At 36.1% G+C, this 17,647-nt stretch overlaps 1 protein-coding gene and 1 long non-coding RNA gene across 3 annotated transcripts in view; one reads left to right on the top strand and one right to left on the bottom strand.

Moving 5' to 3' along the window:
* LOC115215379 (ras-related protein Rab-18A) overlaps window positions 1–8,772 on the top strand; it is a 66,039-nt gene extending 57,267 nt beyond the window's left edge. For both annotated transcript variants that reach the window (XM_029784538.2, XM_029784539.2), the window contains 2 exons: window positions 2,036–2,161; window positions 8,518–8,772. In XM_029784538.2, the coding sequence (XP_029640398.1) occupies window positions 2,036–2,161; window positions 8,518–8,625 (234 nt within the window). In that variant the 3' untranslated portion in view covers window positions 8,626–8,772. The remainder of the gene's footprint in view (window positions 1–2,035; window positions 2,162–8,517) is intronic.
* On the bottom strand, window positions 1,063–15,496 carry LOC118764905. Its single transcript, XR_005000743.1, has 3 exons — window positions 15,383–15,496; window positions 3,709–3,711; window positions 1,063–1,073 (listed from the first exon to the last, which is right to left on the bottom strand). It is a non-coding gene; the product is annotated as an uncharacterized LOC118764905 (long non-coding RNA).
* Between the last annotated feature and the right edge of the window lie 2,151 nt (window positions 15,497–17,647).

The following is a 17,647-nucleotide window of genomic DNA, read 5'->3' as shown; positions in this document are numbered from 1 at the left end:
ATCCAACCTCTCCTGTGAGACACCTTGCTCTCCTACCAGCCTGCTGGTAGTCACTCACCAGACCCGTGTGCTTGGAGAGCTTTCTTTCAAAAGCTTCTGCCAGGCTATCTTCTCATGGGACAGTAAGCTCCAGCAGCACTGCTTGCTTGGTGGACTCGGACATGAGGACAATGTCTGGTAACAGGGTGGTGACCGCAATGTGGCCAGGGAACTTCAGCCGACGCTCAAGATCCACCAGTAGCTGCCAGTCTCTTGCAGATGTTAGGATGCCCGCCAATGTTGAAACTGGGATAAGCCTCATCTTTCCACTGAGCCAATTGATAGTTTGAGAATTGAGAGGAGGGGAAGAGCTGTATGATTGGACAAAGAAGTAACAAAAAAAATAACAACCAAAAGACATTATTGAAATCTTTCAAGTTTATTATATTTTCATTGATTGGAAATATAACATTGTCAAATAATTTCTAAATGGTATGGCTGTATTAGTTTTATTGGTGTTAGATGTTGTATACTTACCTAATAGTTCTGTTTTCTGTGACACATGGCTGTATTAGTTATATACAAGTGCTGGTTACTCTGTGACACATTCTTTAATTTGTTAATTTGTCAAACGTATTTGATTTTTAACATATCGGTGAAAATACCATCTTCAATCTTCACGTTCTCCACATTTTCAGATGTCACCTGCTGGATGTGTGAAGTTTCAACTTTTCTCATCACTTATCATTTACTTGCACATGATTGTAGATATGCTGATTTGTGTGTGTGTGTAATCAAAAAGACCAATTGGTCATTTGACATTTTAAAAATCATGTTAACAATATAACACACACACACATCATCATCATCATCATCGTTTAGCGTCCGCTTTCCATGCTAGCATGGGATGGACGATTTTGACTGAGGGCTGGCGAACCAGATGGTTGCATCAGGCTCCAATCTTGATTTGGCAGAGTTTCTACAGCTGGATGCCCTTCCTAACACCAGCCACTCCGAGAGTGTAGTGGGTGCTTTTTACGTGCCACCGGCACAGGGGCCAGTCAGGCGGTACTGGCAATGACCTTGTTCGAATCCTTTTTACACATGCTACCAGCACAGGTATCAGTAAGGTGACTTTGGTAACGATCACGCTTGAATGGTGCCCTTTTACGTGCCACTGGCATGGAAGCCAGTTGGCTGCTCTGGCAACGATCACACTCTGATGGTGCTCTTGGCACATATATATATTTGTATTTTTGTGTGTGTGTGATGTCTTTTTCAACAACATTTAATTGTAGGATTCTTGTTCATTGGCTGGTTTTTACCATCTTTGTTAGTTTAATGTTTCTTTTTTCCATGATGGCATGTTTTGGATGTGTCTGTAATTAATACAGTGTTTTACATGTATCTTTGTAATGTGTCACTTTTCCATGTGCGACTTAACTTTTTATAGTCTTATATATTACTACTTTCATTTATCTCTAGCTTTCTACACTCTCTATCAGTACCTAGAAGTTCTTCTTTATCCTCTATTTGCACTATATTTTTATGTCAGTGCTGCTGTTTGGTTGCTTGTAAAGTAACAGTTTGATAACTCTGGAACAGTTGAATATGGGTATGATTTAGGTTTGAACTACATATAGCTGATCAAAAAATCATAAATTTGCCAGTACTTCCATTGCTTGATTGTTCATGATAATGGAAATTTTAGAAAATTGTCTGCTATTGTACTTTGGTGTATATGAATATAAATGCCCCATAAATAGCTGTAGTCAGTATTCCTTTGTCAGTTAAAATGATGCAGCATATTCCACTATCAACAATATCACATAAGGCAACCAACTTCTACTATCCGGGCTTAAACAATTCACCATAATGGGGAAGCCAAACACTCAACTTGACAAATTCCAAATTTAGCCAATTATAAATTGTTTTCTTTATTTTCTTCCTTCACCATTTTACCTGTATTTGTTGTGCCTTGGGGTGTAACTTAACTTCTCAATTTATTCTTTGTACCATCTGATAGTAGTAACTTTTCTTAATGTATTTGTTTCAGGAAAGGAGAGAAGTAAGCAAAGAAGAAGGTTTAAAGTTTGCCCGTAAACACCACATGCTGTTTATTGAAGCAAGTGCAAAGACAAGAGAAGGTGTTCAGTGTGCATTTGAAGAACTTGTTGAAAAGGTCTGTCTAACTCTCTCTCTCTCTTTTGTGTGTATATTGAAATCTATCGTTCTGTCCTTTTGTTACTTTATATATCATACATCACATCCCTGTACTTTTTTTTTTATCCCTTTTATTTCCCTATCATGCTAAATTGTCTAGATCCTCACCACTTGCATATCTTGGGCCACCAAGATATAGGAAGTGTTAACTGTAATAGACCGGCATCCAATTGGAAAAATTCAGCTCTTGTCTGCTTATCCTGGTTAAACTTTAACTTTGAGTTTCTCTGGATCGCCTATATGTATGTATGTATGTATGTATGTATGTATGTATGTATGTGTGTGTGTGTGTGTGTGTGTGTGTGTGTGTGTATGTATGTCATACATACATACATATTCTATCTTCCGTCTTTCATTTGCCATATACATAATGATCACTGTGAAAGTGACCGTACTTTACCAGTAGGGTCACTAAATTATAATAAGACTTCTTTAAAAATGGTGTAATTTGAGTATGGTTCTTTCACTTCTAAAAATGTTAGCAGAGTCTGTTGTGAAAATCTACACTACAGTTTATGGGAGGAAAGTGATAGTGTCAATCACTTTCCTCCCATAAACGGTAATGTAAATTTTCAGCACAAGGCTCAGTAGAACTCAGTGGTAGTGAGTTCGATTCCCAGACCAGACTGTGTTGTGTTCTTTAGCAAGATACTTTGTTTCATGTTGCTCTTGTTCACTCAGCTGTAGAAAAGAGTTGCAATGCCATTGGTGCCAAGCTGTATTGGCCTTTCCCTTGGATAACATTGGTGGCATGGAGAGGGGCGGCTGGTATGCATGGGCAACTGCAGGTCTTCTATAAACAACCTTGCCCAGACGTGTGTCTTAGAAGGGAACTTTCTAGGTGTAATCACATGGTCATTCATGACTGCAAGGATGGAGCGGGGGAGGGTCTTTACCCTTTACTCTTCAGTAGCTACAACAAAAAAGTTTGTATTGCAGACTACTTTGGAAAAGGGAAAATCAAATCCTTTCCTCTCTCTTAAAAAATCATTACTTTCAGATCAGATATTGTGCCTAAGACACTTAAATTTCAATGACTGAATACACTGAGTTTTGATATTAGTTTTGTTTAGCGCCAGATCATCTCTGATCTTGTTTCTCCAAAATCATCCATGAAGTAATATTGTTTTATCTCTTTCTAATTGTGTTCTGCATTTTTTCTGTTTTTAAGCTTTTGCAATATAAAAAGTCTAAGTTTCTTTTTCACTTGCTAACGTTCTTCAATACTTCTCACAGGTTTTTTCACCATATGATATATGTCATTCTGAACTGCAGATACAAAATTGCATATAGTAGTATATTTCTATGTGTTTAATGGTAACTTCTTCCTTTCAACCTCAGAGAATTTACTTCTTGATGATGCAGCTATCCATGTATGCATAACCTGTTGAGGCAAGTGAAATCGAAATCGATAAAAAAAATCAATGGAAATTGTAGTTGTAATACCAGTGCTGGTGGCACATAAAAAGCACCAACCGATCGTGGCCATTGCCACGTAAAAAGCACCCACTACATTCACGGAGTGGTTGGTGTTAGGAAGAGCATCCAGCTGTAGAAACACTGCCAGATCAGACTGGAGCCTGGTGCAGCCTCCTGGCTTCCCAGACCCCAGTCGAACCGTCTAACCCATGCTAGCATGGAAAACGGACGTTAAATGATGATGATGATGAGTACTTAATCATTAGAACAAACAAGATGATTCTGTTTTAGTGAGAAGTAGTTTAACACAATCCATAACTGAATTCAGGACATTCTTTTCCAAATTTCTACACAATTCTGATTTCATATAAGATGATTGTTAATATATTTAAAGCAATAAGAAAAGGAATAGGTGTGAGGTAAGATTTCCAATAAAATGTATAACTGTAAACTATAATAACTCCATGACCTGTATAGACATGCTTACTCAATTATTTTTATTCCTTGACTGACCTTTCTTGTTTGTCTTTCAATTTCAATCAATCTTCTACCAAGATAACCAACCAGAATTATTTTAGCATAAGTTTTCTTGCACCCTCTTTGTTCTGCAACCCATTTCAGAGGCTAGTTTGTATTTTCTCAGTTTTCCTTGGTAGTTTTCCTGAATGTCTCCTTCTTTTTTGCCAGGACTGGCCTCATCTGTATTTGCTGAGTCTTTTTCAAAATGAAATTTGGCAATGGTGTATTTAATACATATATTTAAAATCCCAACACAAGTTATTTTCTTTACTCTCTGCTGTGATTCTGTGTTAAACCAGATGTTAAGTTGTAGCATTAGTTGTTGAATAAAGTCTTTGTAAAGTAATGGTGAGAGAAATGTGTGGAGTGAAGCTGTTTGATAAGAGGATGACTGAGGCGAGCTGGCAGAAACGTTAGCATGCCTGGTGAAATGCTTAGTGGTATTTCGTCTGCCGCTACGTTTTGAGTTCAAATTCCGCCAAGGTCGACTTTGCCTTTCATCCTTTCGGGGTAGATAAATTAAGCACCAGTTACGCACTGGGGTCGATGTAATCGACTTAATCCCTTTGTCCTTGTTTGTCCCCTCTATGTTTAGCCCCTTGTGGGCAATAAAGAAATAAGAGGATGACTGAGGACTTGATGGAGATGCTGGGGTTGGAGGAATCAATGGAATGGCTGGCAAGGGAGAATGGAGTGCGGTGGTATGGGCATGTGTTGAGGAGGGATGAGGAGCATGCTCTGAGGGGGATGCCTTAGTTTGACCAAGGTTGACAGAGGAACAGGTGGGGGGGAAATTGGGAAGGTTGGCTTAAGAAGGGAGAATGTCCAAAACAGGGTAAGATGGCGAGATGGCGGTTTGCTATAGCATTGAGGTAGATCCAGCCACCCCTGTCAACAGGGACAAAACCAAGATTTAAAGCACTGTATGACTGACTGACTGGACTTAAAGGGGAAGCCCAAAAGATTTAATATGATTTCTTCTCAGTTGGTATCAATCTCTTTGGAACTCAAATACTGGTTATGCAGGTTTGAAAATTTCCTAAAAGTTGTCAACATTAAGCCAGTGAATAATGTTTTTGTGAGACATGAACTTGAAACTCATACAAGCAATGACTTACAGAATCCCTGGATCTATTTCTTCAAGTTGTACTACTCCTGGTTAAACAATACAAAGCATTTAATACTGATTACTTTTATTTCTGGAATAATATCAACAGGTATAAAGCTCAGCCTATTCAAAAATAGAATATTGTCACAAGCCCAAGCATTGGACTCAGCTATAAAAATATAAAGAAAAAAATAAAGCATTTATGACCATTATATCTTTGTAAATTGACCTTTCTATGGTATCTCGTTGAGAGAGCATATCAGTAGCGAGATCATCAGAAAGAAGTCCGGTGTGAGGGATGTCATCGCAGAGTATACACGCAGCAAGTTTAGATGGGCTGGACACGTTGCCCGGCTCACCGATAATTGGTGAACCCGTGCAGTTGTCGAGTGGTACCCGCGCGAGCGGAAACGACTACCTGGAAGGCCTCCACGACGGTGGAGTTACAATTTCAGGAGGATGATTGGGATCACGTGGATGAGAAAGGTGCGATCCAGAGAGGAGTGGACAGTGTGCTGTGATCAGCGGTGTCAAATGGACGCCTGACGGACTGGTCGGTCAAGGTGATCAAGGTGAAGGTGATATCTTTGTAAATATTATTACAGTTACAAAGGACCACACCAAACAGGAAACTACTTCAGCAGCTGATTCCCAGAATTTTTCTCTTTTTTCTTTGTAAGTTGTAGTGACTACAGAAAATGCTAAGTGTAAGGAAAAGGGCTATTTTCCTCAGAAATGTAAGTCATGTAATAAATCAACAGGACATCATAAATCAGATAATGATACAATCACTGACATATCAGTCTTCAAACATTGCAGATTTAGTGGAACATCGTATGCACACGTTATTGTTGTGATTAACAATCAGTCTATGTAAGTGTTAGTTTTCATTGGAAGCATTGACAATTTTGTTCAAATTAATATTGGTTTTACATTTTGGCACATAGTCAGCACTTTTCAAAAGAAGAGGTCAGTCGATTGCATCAACCCCAGTGCTCAACAGGTACCTATTTTATCAGCTCTGAAAGGATGAAAGGCAAAGTTGACTTCAGTGGAATTCGAAATCAAAACTTGAAGATGGATGAAATGTCATGAAGTATTTTGCTTAGCATTCTAATAAATCTACCAGCTTGCCAGTACCTGAATTGTGGCAGCATTGTGATCAACAGGTTGAAGCATACAGAGTTACGCACCTTGATCAGGGGTACAATCCAAAAGAGACTTGTAATAAAATTTAAGTCTGTGATAAGAAAATTCATCAACACTGCTTAGTTCCTGAATCGTGGGAATGAGCAAAATTCTCAATATATTCTTTTCTACTCTAGGCACAAGGCCCGAAATTTTTGGGGAGGAGACCAGTTGATTAGATTGACTCCAGTATGCAACTGGTACTTAATTTATTGACCCCGAAAGGATGAAAGGCAAAGTCGACCTCAGCAGAATTTTAACTCAGAATGTTAAAAAATCACAATATATTGGGTTATACCATAAATAATGCGGTTTTTTCAACTGCATGAACTAAAAGTTGGTGGGGTAGGGGTGGGATAAATTACCTTCATCAACTTGCTATAAAAGCAGGTAGTAATTTTACCTTGTCCTTGTTCTTTGTGCAAGTCTTGAAGAGTGCAGTTTGATTTTAACTGTTATTTTTTCAAAGCTATAATGGAAGTGACAAAGGAGCATATTTGGCATATTTTGCTTTATGAGAGTTCAATAAAGGCAACAATGCAACAGAAAGTGCGAGGAATATTAATGCAGTATATGGGGATCAGACAATAAGTGTAAGCCAGTGTCAATGGTAGTTCCAGAAATTCCGAGCTGGAAACTACAGCTTAGAAGACGAGCCTTATCCTGGAAGCTCTGAAGAGCTCAACGAGGACATCCTGCAAACCCTGGTGGAACAAAATTACATTGTAACTGTTGTGGAATTAGCAGAGAAGCTTGGATTTGGTCATTCAATGAGTCATTCAAGTCAGCGCTAGAAGTAAAACGACCATCTTTGGTTTCAAGACAAAATGTGTTCTTCTATCAGGATAATGCTTGGCCACATACAGCGAAGATAACATTCCAAAAGCTGCAGCAGTTTGAATAGGAAACAGTGCCCCACCTACTATATTCGCCGGACATTGCCCTATCTGATTATCATTTATTCTGCAGTCTTCAAAATCACTTGAATGGAAAAAATATGAATTCTGTAGATGAGGTCAGAACAGTATTGGAGGAGTATTTGTCATGGACCATTGAATTTTGGAAGTCTATCAGATAGATGTAGTAAATGAAGGAGGGTACTGTGAAGTATATTTTCCATTTAAATGTGACTAACACTTATGGGTGGATGCTACTGTAGCTTGTAGCCCCAAAAGACACCTCTTCCAGCTGGCAATTGACACACTTTCTGTGCCCTATCAGTATTTGCAAAGGGAAGCTAATGGGAAGGCTGGCTTCCCTTTGCAAATACTGATAGGGCACAGTCAGTGTGTCAATAGCCAGCTGGAAGAGGTGTCTTCCTTGGGCTACAAGCTACAGTAGCATCCACCCATAAGTGTTAGTCACATTTAAATGGAAAATATACTTCATGATGTCGTGCAGCTACTGTTTATACCTTGCTCAGAGATTTATTATTGAGGGAGGGTATATTTTAGATTTAAAAAAAAATTTTGTTTATCTTAATTTTGAAAAATTAAGTATAAAAGAAGTATAAAAAAAACATTATTTGTGGGATAACCCAATACTCTGAAAAGTTCCACAAAAACCTGTCACTGTTACTTATATCCAGTCTCTGCTTGGATGTTAAACTTGAACTGGGTTTTATGTCTCAGCATTATTTGGTGCATTTAACTTTAATAGCCTTGAAACCCTTTTCGTGTTGTCAAATTTTTGCTTGCCTGAAATTACACCTGTAAGTTTTCACTAATTTACCTCAGAATGCAAACTTATTGTACTTATTCAAACGTATACTGTAAACAAACGAAAATTCACAAGATAGGAAGTAAATTACCTGTCCAAAGGTATTGTAGAACCAGTAACTTATTGTTGTGAGTTCAGATTGTAATATACGATGGGCTTCTTTTAGTTTCTATCCACCAGATCTATTCACAAGACTTTGGTTGGCCTGGAGATATAGTAGAAAACACTTGCCCAAGGTGCCATGCAGTGTGACTGAACCTGGAAGTATGTAGTTGGGAAGCAAATTTCGCTTAACCACCCTTCTTGTTCTGTATTTCAACATAATCATTCTCATCAAGTATATTGTTATTTTCTTCTTCCAGATCATCCAGACACCAGGACTCTGGGAAACTGATAGACAAGGACTGAGGCTTACAAATGGTGCCACAGAAGGATCTTACTCAGCTTGTAGTGGATATTGTGTAATATAGATATTAGGCATGTGTGAATGTGTATTTGTATGTATGAATGTGTGCAACGCTGTATATCTTGACATGTTGACATGTGTGTGTGGATGTGTATGTTTTCTTTGCCTAAAAATCTTGTAAATAAAGACAATTCCACAAAGATAGTATTAAGGGCAACTTACCTTTTTTCTTATATATATATGAATACAAAATATGTGTGCGTATGTATGTGTGAGTGTGTGTATATGTGCGTTCATTTAAGCCAGTAATATGTTGAATTAAGGTCATTTAACTGGTGCTGTGTCCATTGATTGTACCAATAAGAAATTGTACTGTTCTTTTTTAAATGTATTGTGAATGTGTCGGGATTTCATTTTATTTTTCTGTACCAACATTGTACTGTGTGTGAATGTGATTGGGTGTGTCTGAATTGATAACTATCTACTTAGCTATGTTAATCCTGGAACATAATCAAAAGACAAGTATTTAGATATTTGCTTTGTGATTGTGTTTGAGTTTCCATCCATTTAAGCTCAAAATCTTACCACTCACCCACACACACGTCTGTGTCTGTCTCTGTATAAATGTATGTGCATGTGTTTATAAATAATATTCACACATATACATGCGCACGCATACACACACTGTATGTGCATATGTATACAAACACACATCACACATATATATGCACATATATGCTTGTATATGTTTGTGAGTCACTGTGTGTTATGTGTATATATGTATGTATTTAATTTTCAGAATGTATGGATTACAATTGTATTTGTGTATGTACATACATATGCATAAATTGACTTTCATGACAATGTGTATTATCGTATTTAGTTCTTCCGACACCAAGCCATCCGCTGACAAGGTCCCTATGTGATATGTAAATAAGGTGGGGCCACACTTAGAGGACCCCCAATTGCCCTAATACAACTTGCTGACTTATTAAATATTCTTATCTACTTTCTGTTGCCCTAACTCTAACACAGAACTGGGATCCAAAAGATGTGGCTTCGCTAACTAAAATTTATCTATGTCAAACCTTATGTTTGTTTGCTTTGCTAATTTCTTAGCTTTAAAAAAAAATGAAATTTAGTCTTGTTGTTGTTGTTATTATTAAAATTATTATTACTATTCTTAATAGAATTGGTGGAGTGCAAGAGAAATTTCCTTGTGGTATTTAGTTATGTCCCTTCACTTTCTGAGTTCAAATCACACTGGAATCAAAGTTTGCTTTTATCTCTCAGGGATTGATAAAATAATTGTCATTAATTATCAACAGGGATAAATTTGTATCTTCACTCAAATTTTGTGACTTGTGCAACTAATGTTAGAAATTGCTACTATGATTATTGGGACAATGGATGAGAGAATTACTTGGTAGAGCATTGTACAAAATGTCTTGTTTTCAGAATGCAACTTCTGCCAAGGTCAATTTCTCCTTCCAGCTGTCTAGAGTTGCTAAAATAAAGTACCAGTCAAATACTGGGATTGATATTGTCAACTCCTTTAAATTTCTGGCCTTGTGCTTTCGTTAGAAATTATTATTATATTATTATAACAGTGGCAAGGTAGAATTGTAGTGTCAAACTATGATACTTGTCTCTGTATTCTGAGATTGCTGTGAGATTGAGTTTGATATTCCTATCCATAATGATCAATAAAATAAGTACCAAGAAGGTACATGGGTTCTTTGAACACTTATAGCCTTATGCTAATGTATGAAAAAAATTTCATAATCTCATTAGACGGTGAAGTCAATTTTCTTATCACAGGTTTAAATTTTATTACAAGTGTCTTTTTGGTTGTACCTCTGATCAAGGTGCGTAACTGTATGCTTCAACCTGGCAAAAATAGGTTCTTTAAAGTTCAATGGTCAGTAATGTCCAGCCTCAAAATTAACTGTTGCAATAAATAAACTATCACACCTATTCCATTACTAAAAATGGTTGTAATTTTGATATATTGGTAAGATTAGAAAGTAATATTGCAATGAGCTCAGTCTACCATTGACTATAATTTTCTTTTGAATCTAATTCAGTCTACACATCACTAATGCCCTTGAAAATGCATGAATGTCAAAGTCTGGCCTAATAGCTAAGTTGGAAATCTGTTAATATGGAGTATTAGAAATTATAAAGCAGTTACATTTCATAGTTTTGTCCCCTCTATAATCTGAGTTCAAATCTCACCAGAATCTCTATAAAATAATACCAGAATTAATTGAATCAGTTAAATCCTTTCTCAACAAATTTGTAACTTTGTGCCAGTGTTAGAAATCAAAAAAATATCTAGTAGTATTTCATTACTTTCTGAGTTCAAATTCCATTGAGGCTGTCTTGGCCTTTTATCCATCTGGGATGGTATAAATAAAGCACTAGGTAAGTATTAGGCTTAATTACATTGAAAATATCTCTCTCCAGAAATGTATGATCTTGTGTGTCATGTTTGAAATATTCATTCATGGTAACATGGTAACATGCCATAATTGATGGACGAAGGGAATATTCAACAAAATAAAATTTTGAAAATTTTTTTTTTTTCATCTTAAAGGTATATTTGAACCCTCATCTTTAGCCATGCCAAAAAAAAAGCAAAACAAAAAGGAAAAATCCCCAAAAACAAAAACAAAAAAAAAGAGCTTAATTCACACTTTCACATTGAAATTTAAGTTGGAGGGTCAGTGATAAACAAGTGAAGGATGTGCACAGAGGATTCTAAGCATTGTAAAGACAAATAGCTGCCAAACAATCAAATCTGTAAACGAGCTATAAATTCAAACAATCTAATAAAAAAAAATTACAATTGTCTTCTTCTTTCTATATATCAACACTTAGACAATAATAGACAACTTGATATGTATTCAAATTTGTAAATAATCCTTTATCTTGCAAAATATATGAAGCTAAAACATCAATATTCTTAGGAAAACTTTAAACAGCTTTTGTAGCAAATTTGCAAAAAAAAAATTGAATATTCCTTTCCTCCACAGAACATGTCCTATTCTTCTTATCACTACGTGTGTTTGAGTGTTACCCTTTATTTTTTTTTTAACAACTTTAACTCTGGAGCAAAATTCAAGACAATTGTAAACTAACATCATCAAACAATGTTATGAAGGTCTAAAACGTTTATGCATCAAATAGAAAATTTATAAAATATGCAATTTTTACAAGTTTTGCCAGTTGTTATTATTCTGGCCCTGTGCCAAAATTATCTCTCTATATATAAAGCTGAAGTTGTCTGTGTATGGCAGGTTTGGTAGCCTTCAACTAACACTATCTCCTCCTAGACCCTGCAGCACAAGTTGACCAAAATTGAAAGTATGATAGAAGAAGGCTTGCTCTTCCTTCCGTAGAAGAAAAAATTCAGATCGGACCATGTTAACACCAAAAATTATTTACATCAAAATGGTGCTTTTTTTCTATGAAAAGCCCTATTTTTTACGATTTTTTTACTGCTGTGTCGCCATTTTTTGGTGTATTTCAATCAGAAAAATGTTCACTTAAAGAGAGTAACAAGCTACATAATGCAAAATTTTTACTTTTCAAAAATTCCAATTCTAAAGGGTCGAAACAAACCCAAGCAATGCCGGGCGATACTGCTAGTTATTATTATTATTATATTATTATTATTGTCCATTATTTTGGTGGCAAGCTGGTAGAACTGTTAGTGTGTTGGACAAAAGACTTAGTGGCATTTCTTCCAGCTCTTTACGTTCTGAGTTAAAATTCTACCAAGATTGATTTTGCCTTTCATCCTTTCAGGGGTCGATGAAATAAATAGCAGTTGTGCACTGGGATTGATGTGATTGACTACCCCCACCCCAACTACTAAAAATTGCTGGCCTTGTACCAAAATTTAAAACTATTATTGTTATTATTAAGGCAGCAAGCTGGCAGAATCAGTAGCACGTTGGGTGAAATGCTTGGCGTATTTTGCCTGTTGCTATGTTCTAAGTTCAAATTCTGCCAAGGTCGACTTTACCTTTCATCCTTTTGGGTTGATAAATTAAGTACCAGTTGAGTACTGGGATCAATGTAATCAACTTACCCTCTTCTCCAAATTTCAGGCCTGTGCCTTTAGTAGTAAGGATTATTATTATTTTTAAATTGGCAAGCTGGCAAAATTGTTAACATGACAAACAAAATACTTCACAGCATTTTTTTTTAGCTCTTCATGGTTTTAATTCAAATTCAGCTAGACTCAACTTTGTCTTTCATCTTTTTGGGTTTGATAAAATAAATTACTTCTCAAGCACTGGGGTTGATAAGATCAACTAACCTGCTCTCCTCAAATTTACTGGTCTTGTGCCAAAGCTAGAAATTATTATTATTATTATTTAAGGGTTGATGTTACTCCTCCAGAAGGTAAAGTACAATGAGAAGAGTGTGACTGTTATCAAATGAACAATATTTCAACACTTCATGTTTTCCACAAGTTCAAAATAATCTTCTCAATCTACTTCATTGTTCATTCAATAACGGTCGCACTCTTCTTATTGTTTTATTATTATTATTATTATTATTATTATTATTATTATTTAAGGTGGCAAGCTGACAGAATTGTTAGCACACATGGCATTTTGCCCATCGCTACATTTTGAGTTCAAATTCTGCCAAGATCAACTTTGTCTTTGATCCTTTTGGGGTCGATAAATTAAGTACCAGTAAAACATTGGGGATCATTGCAATTGATTAGTCCCCTACCGAGAAATTTCAGGCCTTGTACCTATAGTAGAAAGTATTATTATTATTATTATTGAGAGAGCAGTGCATGCCATCAAAATGACACTGGGGTAAAATATACAAAGCCCAGTATACCCATCATGGCTACTCATCTGATAAGGGTACACGAGGCACATGCATCACAACCATATGTGCGTGACATGGTCATTTGGTGTTAGGAAGGGCATCCAGCCATAGAAACCAATCCAAATCAGATTGAAACCTGTTGCAATTCTTCAGTTTACCAGCTCTGGTCAAACTGTCCAAACTATACCTGTATGGAAAATGGACATTAAATGATGATGATATTGATAATAATGATGGTTATTATTCTTATTAAGGTGGTGAACTGGCAGAATTGTTAGCATACCAAGCATAATGCTTAGCAGCAGTTTGTCCATTATTATGTTCTGCATTCAAATTCTGCCAAGGTCAACTTTACCTTTCATCCTTTTGAGATCAATAAATAAGAACCATTTCATATAACTGACATACTGCCTCCCCTGAAATTGCTGGCCTTGTAACCATTATTATTGAGTGAGAGAGCAGCGCATGCCATCAAAGTGACACTGGGGTAAAATATATGAAGCCCAGTATATCCATCATGACGACCCGTCTGATAAGGGTACACTAGGCACATGCATCACAACCAAATGTGCGAGACATGGTGATCTCATATCAAGATAAACGGCACATGACCTTGCAGGTGGGGCCCAGTTAGAGTTTTCTTCTGGTTGAGTAACCCATCCTGCTCAAAAGGTCCCTGAATAAGGGTTGTTCAAGGATGTTGAACAAAACACCCATGTTTCCAGGGGTGAATTATTCAAACCCCAAAGAATCCCTCTCAACACATGGCTATGATGCTCCCTCACTACTTCTGCTCATGATCAGAGATGCACATATCGTCAGCCACTAAGGGACATGCTTAAATTGTGATATCAGTAGAATATCACAAATATCACCACTTCTTTAAAAAAAGTCTCAAGTTTCTACTTGTGTTAGAAATATCTGTTTGTCTGAATTCATATCTTATCAGGTGAGAGAGACATTTATAGTAAAGTGAGATGCAAGCATGTTTATGTAGTTGACAAAAAAAAAAGCTACTTAAGTTAGAGGAGACAATTCTGAAATTTAAATTAATAATAATAGAATAGTGGAGAGTGATTTTTGGCAGCATGGGGACAATTTGAGACAGGTTTCAGTTTTACTAGACTCCATTAGTGAAATGGTGGCTCTTCATCAAAATTTGATGATGAGCATTCTGTTATTTGATTAACTGAATTACAAATTAAATCAATGCATAAGGGACTGAATATTTTACAAAATAAATCAGTGATAGAATATAAGACCAAACTTTTAAATTACAAGTCTAATCCATGCAATGGGCTTCCCCACAGTTTCCATCTACTCTCTTCAACTCAATCGGATTGGGTTGATCTGCTTTGGCGGAGTGTAGTGTAACCATTACACACCAACAAGAAAGCTTCTGCCAAATAAGCAAAACATTGGAACACGTTTTTAGATTCACTGACTGAAAAAGTCGAAAAAGAAAATGCAAAGCTAATTGTCTTTGACTGGGTATCTATAACAACACTAGAAACCTGGTATTTGCAGTTTCCTTTTTAACCTCCTACCTAGCTAATGTAATAAATTTGACACAGTGAAAAAGCCTCTAAGTGGTTGATTCTTCTGCTAGGAATGATAGTTAAATTTCCCTAAAACTACAACTTCTTTCCAAAAATATAAAAAGGTGGTAAAAAGAAAAAAAATAGAAGGTGGGTAATGTAGTCCTACATACCACTTCCAGAAAGAAGAAATAATGATTATAGGTTCCATTGGGCAGCTATAGAGCAAAACATGTTAGCATTAAATGTAGAAAATAATCTTTGAACAGTGTTATGTTCACATTACAATGTAACAAATACCAAACTTCATTGTGGTTGTAGTAGCAGAGATATCTTTCGTTAATATTCCTGTTTTTGAGGACTATAGTTGGCCAGAATCAGAAGAGTGTCAAATAAAACATTGAATGGTTGTATCTTCTTTACAAAAAGCCAACTTTTTTCATCCTTCTGGTAGGAAGGGGAAAAGAATCAATAAAATTGATACTGGTCAAGAGCTGAATTTGGTATAATCAACCATTCCATTCTCTCTTCCAAATTATATTTATATAAGGCCACAAATTACTTTTGACTGTCTAAGTTTTGGGTTATAATGAAAGCGTTTCCAAGTATCCACGAGGATAACAATAAATTAAATGTTTATAAGAAGGTGGTGTTGATTCAATCAAATATGCCCATTTCTATCATGGAAGATTTGAAAGCAATATATGCCAACTAAAATTAAACATACATTGTAAAAAGGAAAAAAAGGGTAAAATTATCTTCTTGAGTTGTGCTGACTTATAAGGGTTAATTTCCTGGTTTTCCACGCCCACATCATGAGTCCAATACCCTAACCACTTAGCCACATACCTCCACAAACATTGGGTCATACTCAACTCATTTCTCTAGATTTCACTGATCTGCTACATTCAATGCTCATATTCCTTTGCCATGTAGCAACTCACTCTATATGTGCTCTTCATATGGTCAATTTTTTTTCTAAATACAGAACCTTTTTTTCTTTTCCAAGGTTTTCCACCTTTTCCTTGCACATGTATTGCATACTTTTACTATAGCTTCTCTTTAAAGACCATCTAAGTAACAAGCATCTAGGAAATTATCTCAGCAGTTTGCAGATGTCATTTTATGAATTCCCTATGCTAACTACTTTCATACATCTAGAACAGTAGCCCTCAACCAGTTTTTGCCTATGGGAACCCATTTGATTTCTATTTTACTCTACTGGAGTTCCATAGCCATTTGATATATATATATATATTCTGTTGTGTCTGGGGAGAGTCATTTTCTTTTTGTGCCTTATAATGTAACACACTCACCGTTAAAATTTCCACTTATTTCTTATTTTTTATTTTCCTAAAATTTTCGTTGTGTCTTGCAACCTTTTCAAGAAACGAAAATTTTAGGAAAATAAGAAATAAGTGGAAATTTAACCGGTGAGTGTGTTACATTATAAGACACAAAAAGAAAATGACTCTTCCCAGACAACAGAATATGCTTCAACACACAAACTCATATAAAGAATCTTGCAAACCAAATCCAAAAGTGAAACATATATATAAAACCATACTGTATTTTTATAATCAAATATTATTAGGAACTGTATTAAAATTTTTAATGTTTTGTGTATTGTAGAATTAAAAGCAATTTATTGCATGTAAATTCTACCAACATAGGAACCCTGGTTGTGAACCCCTGATCTAGAACATCCAAAGTTCTAGTTCCTCAGTCAACCAAAGATTCTATGGTATCCTTCTGTACCCATTGTTTGCCTTGATTTCATGGTATTGAGTTCCTGCTGTTTACCTATTGAGGCCACTTTTCAAATGGCTAAGATTTTGTGTCCTCAGCTACTCATTAATAAAGTAATGGAACGCTACTGGTTTCATTGATGAGTAATCTATTGTTGTGATCAACTGATTTACCTATTCATTGAATAAGTGGCTGAATATTCCATGGACATATTTACTCTTAATCCACATAGCACAATGTATAACCAATCAATGAGCTTCCAAACAGTTTTCATCTATCCTCTTTCACTCACAAGGCTTGGGCTGAGCTGAAGCTATGGCAAAAGACACTTTGCTGAAGATGCCATACAAGGGATAAAATCCAGGGTACATGATTGCTGAGTGATGTCTTAACTATTTGGCCATATTACATCCATAACTGCTGTATCATTAAACTACTCTTACACATCCAAAGTCCTGTTGGTCTTTCAGCCAACCAGAGATTCTACTGTCTTTTGTGCATTCATTGCTTGCATTGTGTACATGGCATCAAGTTCCTACCCATTACTTAATGTGCAAGGTCACTCTTCTCATGGACCCTTCTTTCAGTTGACTGAAATGATTAACAATCTTTTTACTTGCAATATTTTCGACAGAAAAAAATACCCATAAAAAGACTTGAGTTAATTTTGCCTTCCAGTATTTGCAGTACAATAAATTGTCAGTATTTCTTGAGGAAATTTCTATATTCTTATATATTGTTTTAGTGATTTCAGTCAATTCCACTGGGGCAATGTTGGGGCATCTGCATGGCTGAAATCTGATGGCTAAAACTAAGTTTTAGTTGGTTATACTCTTTTACTCTTTCACTTGTTTCAGTCATTTGACTGTGGCCATGCCGGAGCACCGCTTTTAGTCAAGCAAATCGACCCCAGGACTTATTCTTTGTAAGCCTAGTACT

This window comes from Octopus sinensis, linkage group LG9, assembly GCF_006345805.1.
Source record: "Octopus sinensis linkage group LG9, ASM634580v1, whole genome shotgun sequence".
NCBI lineage: Eukaryota > Metazoa > Mollusca > Cephalopoda > Octopoda > Octopodidae > Octopus > Octopus sinensis.
This window is presented reverse-complemented; position numbering and strand designations above follow the sequence as displayed.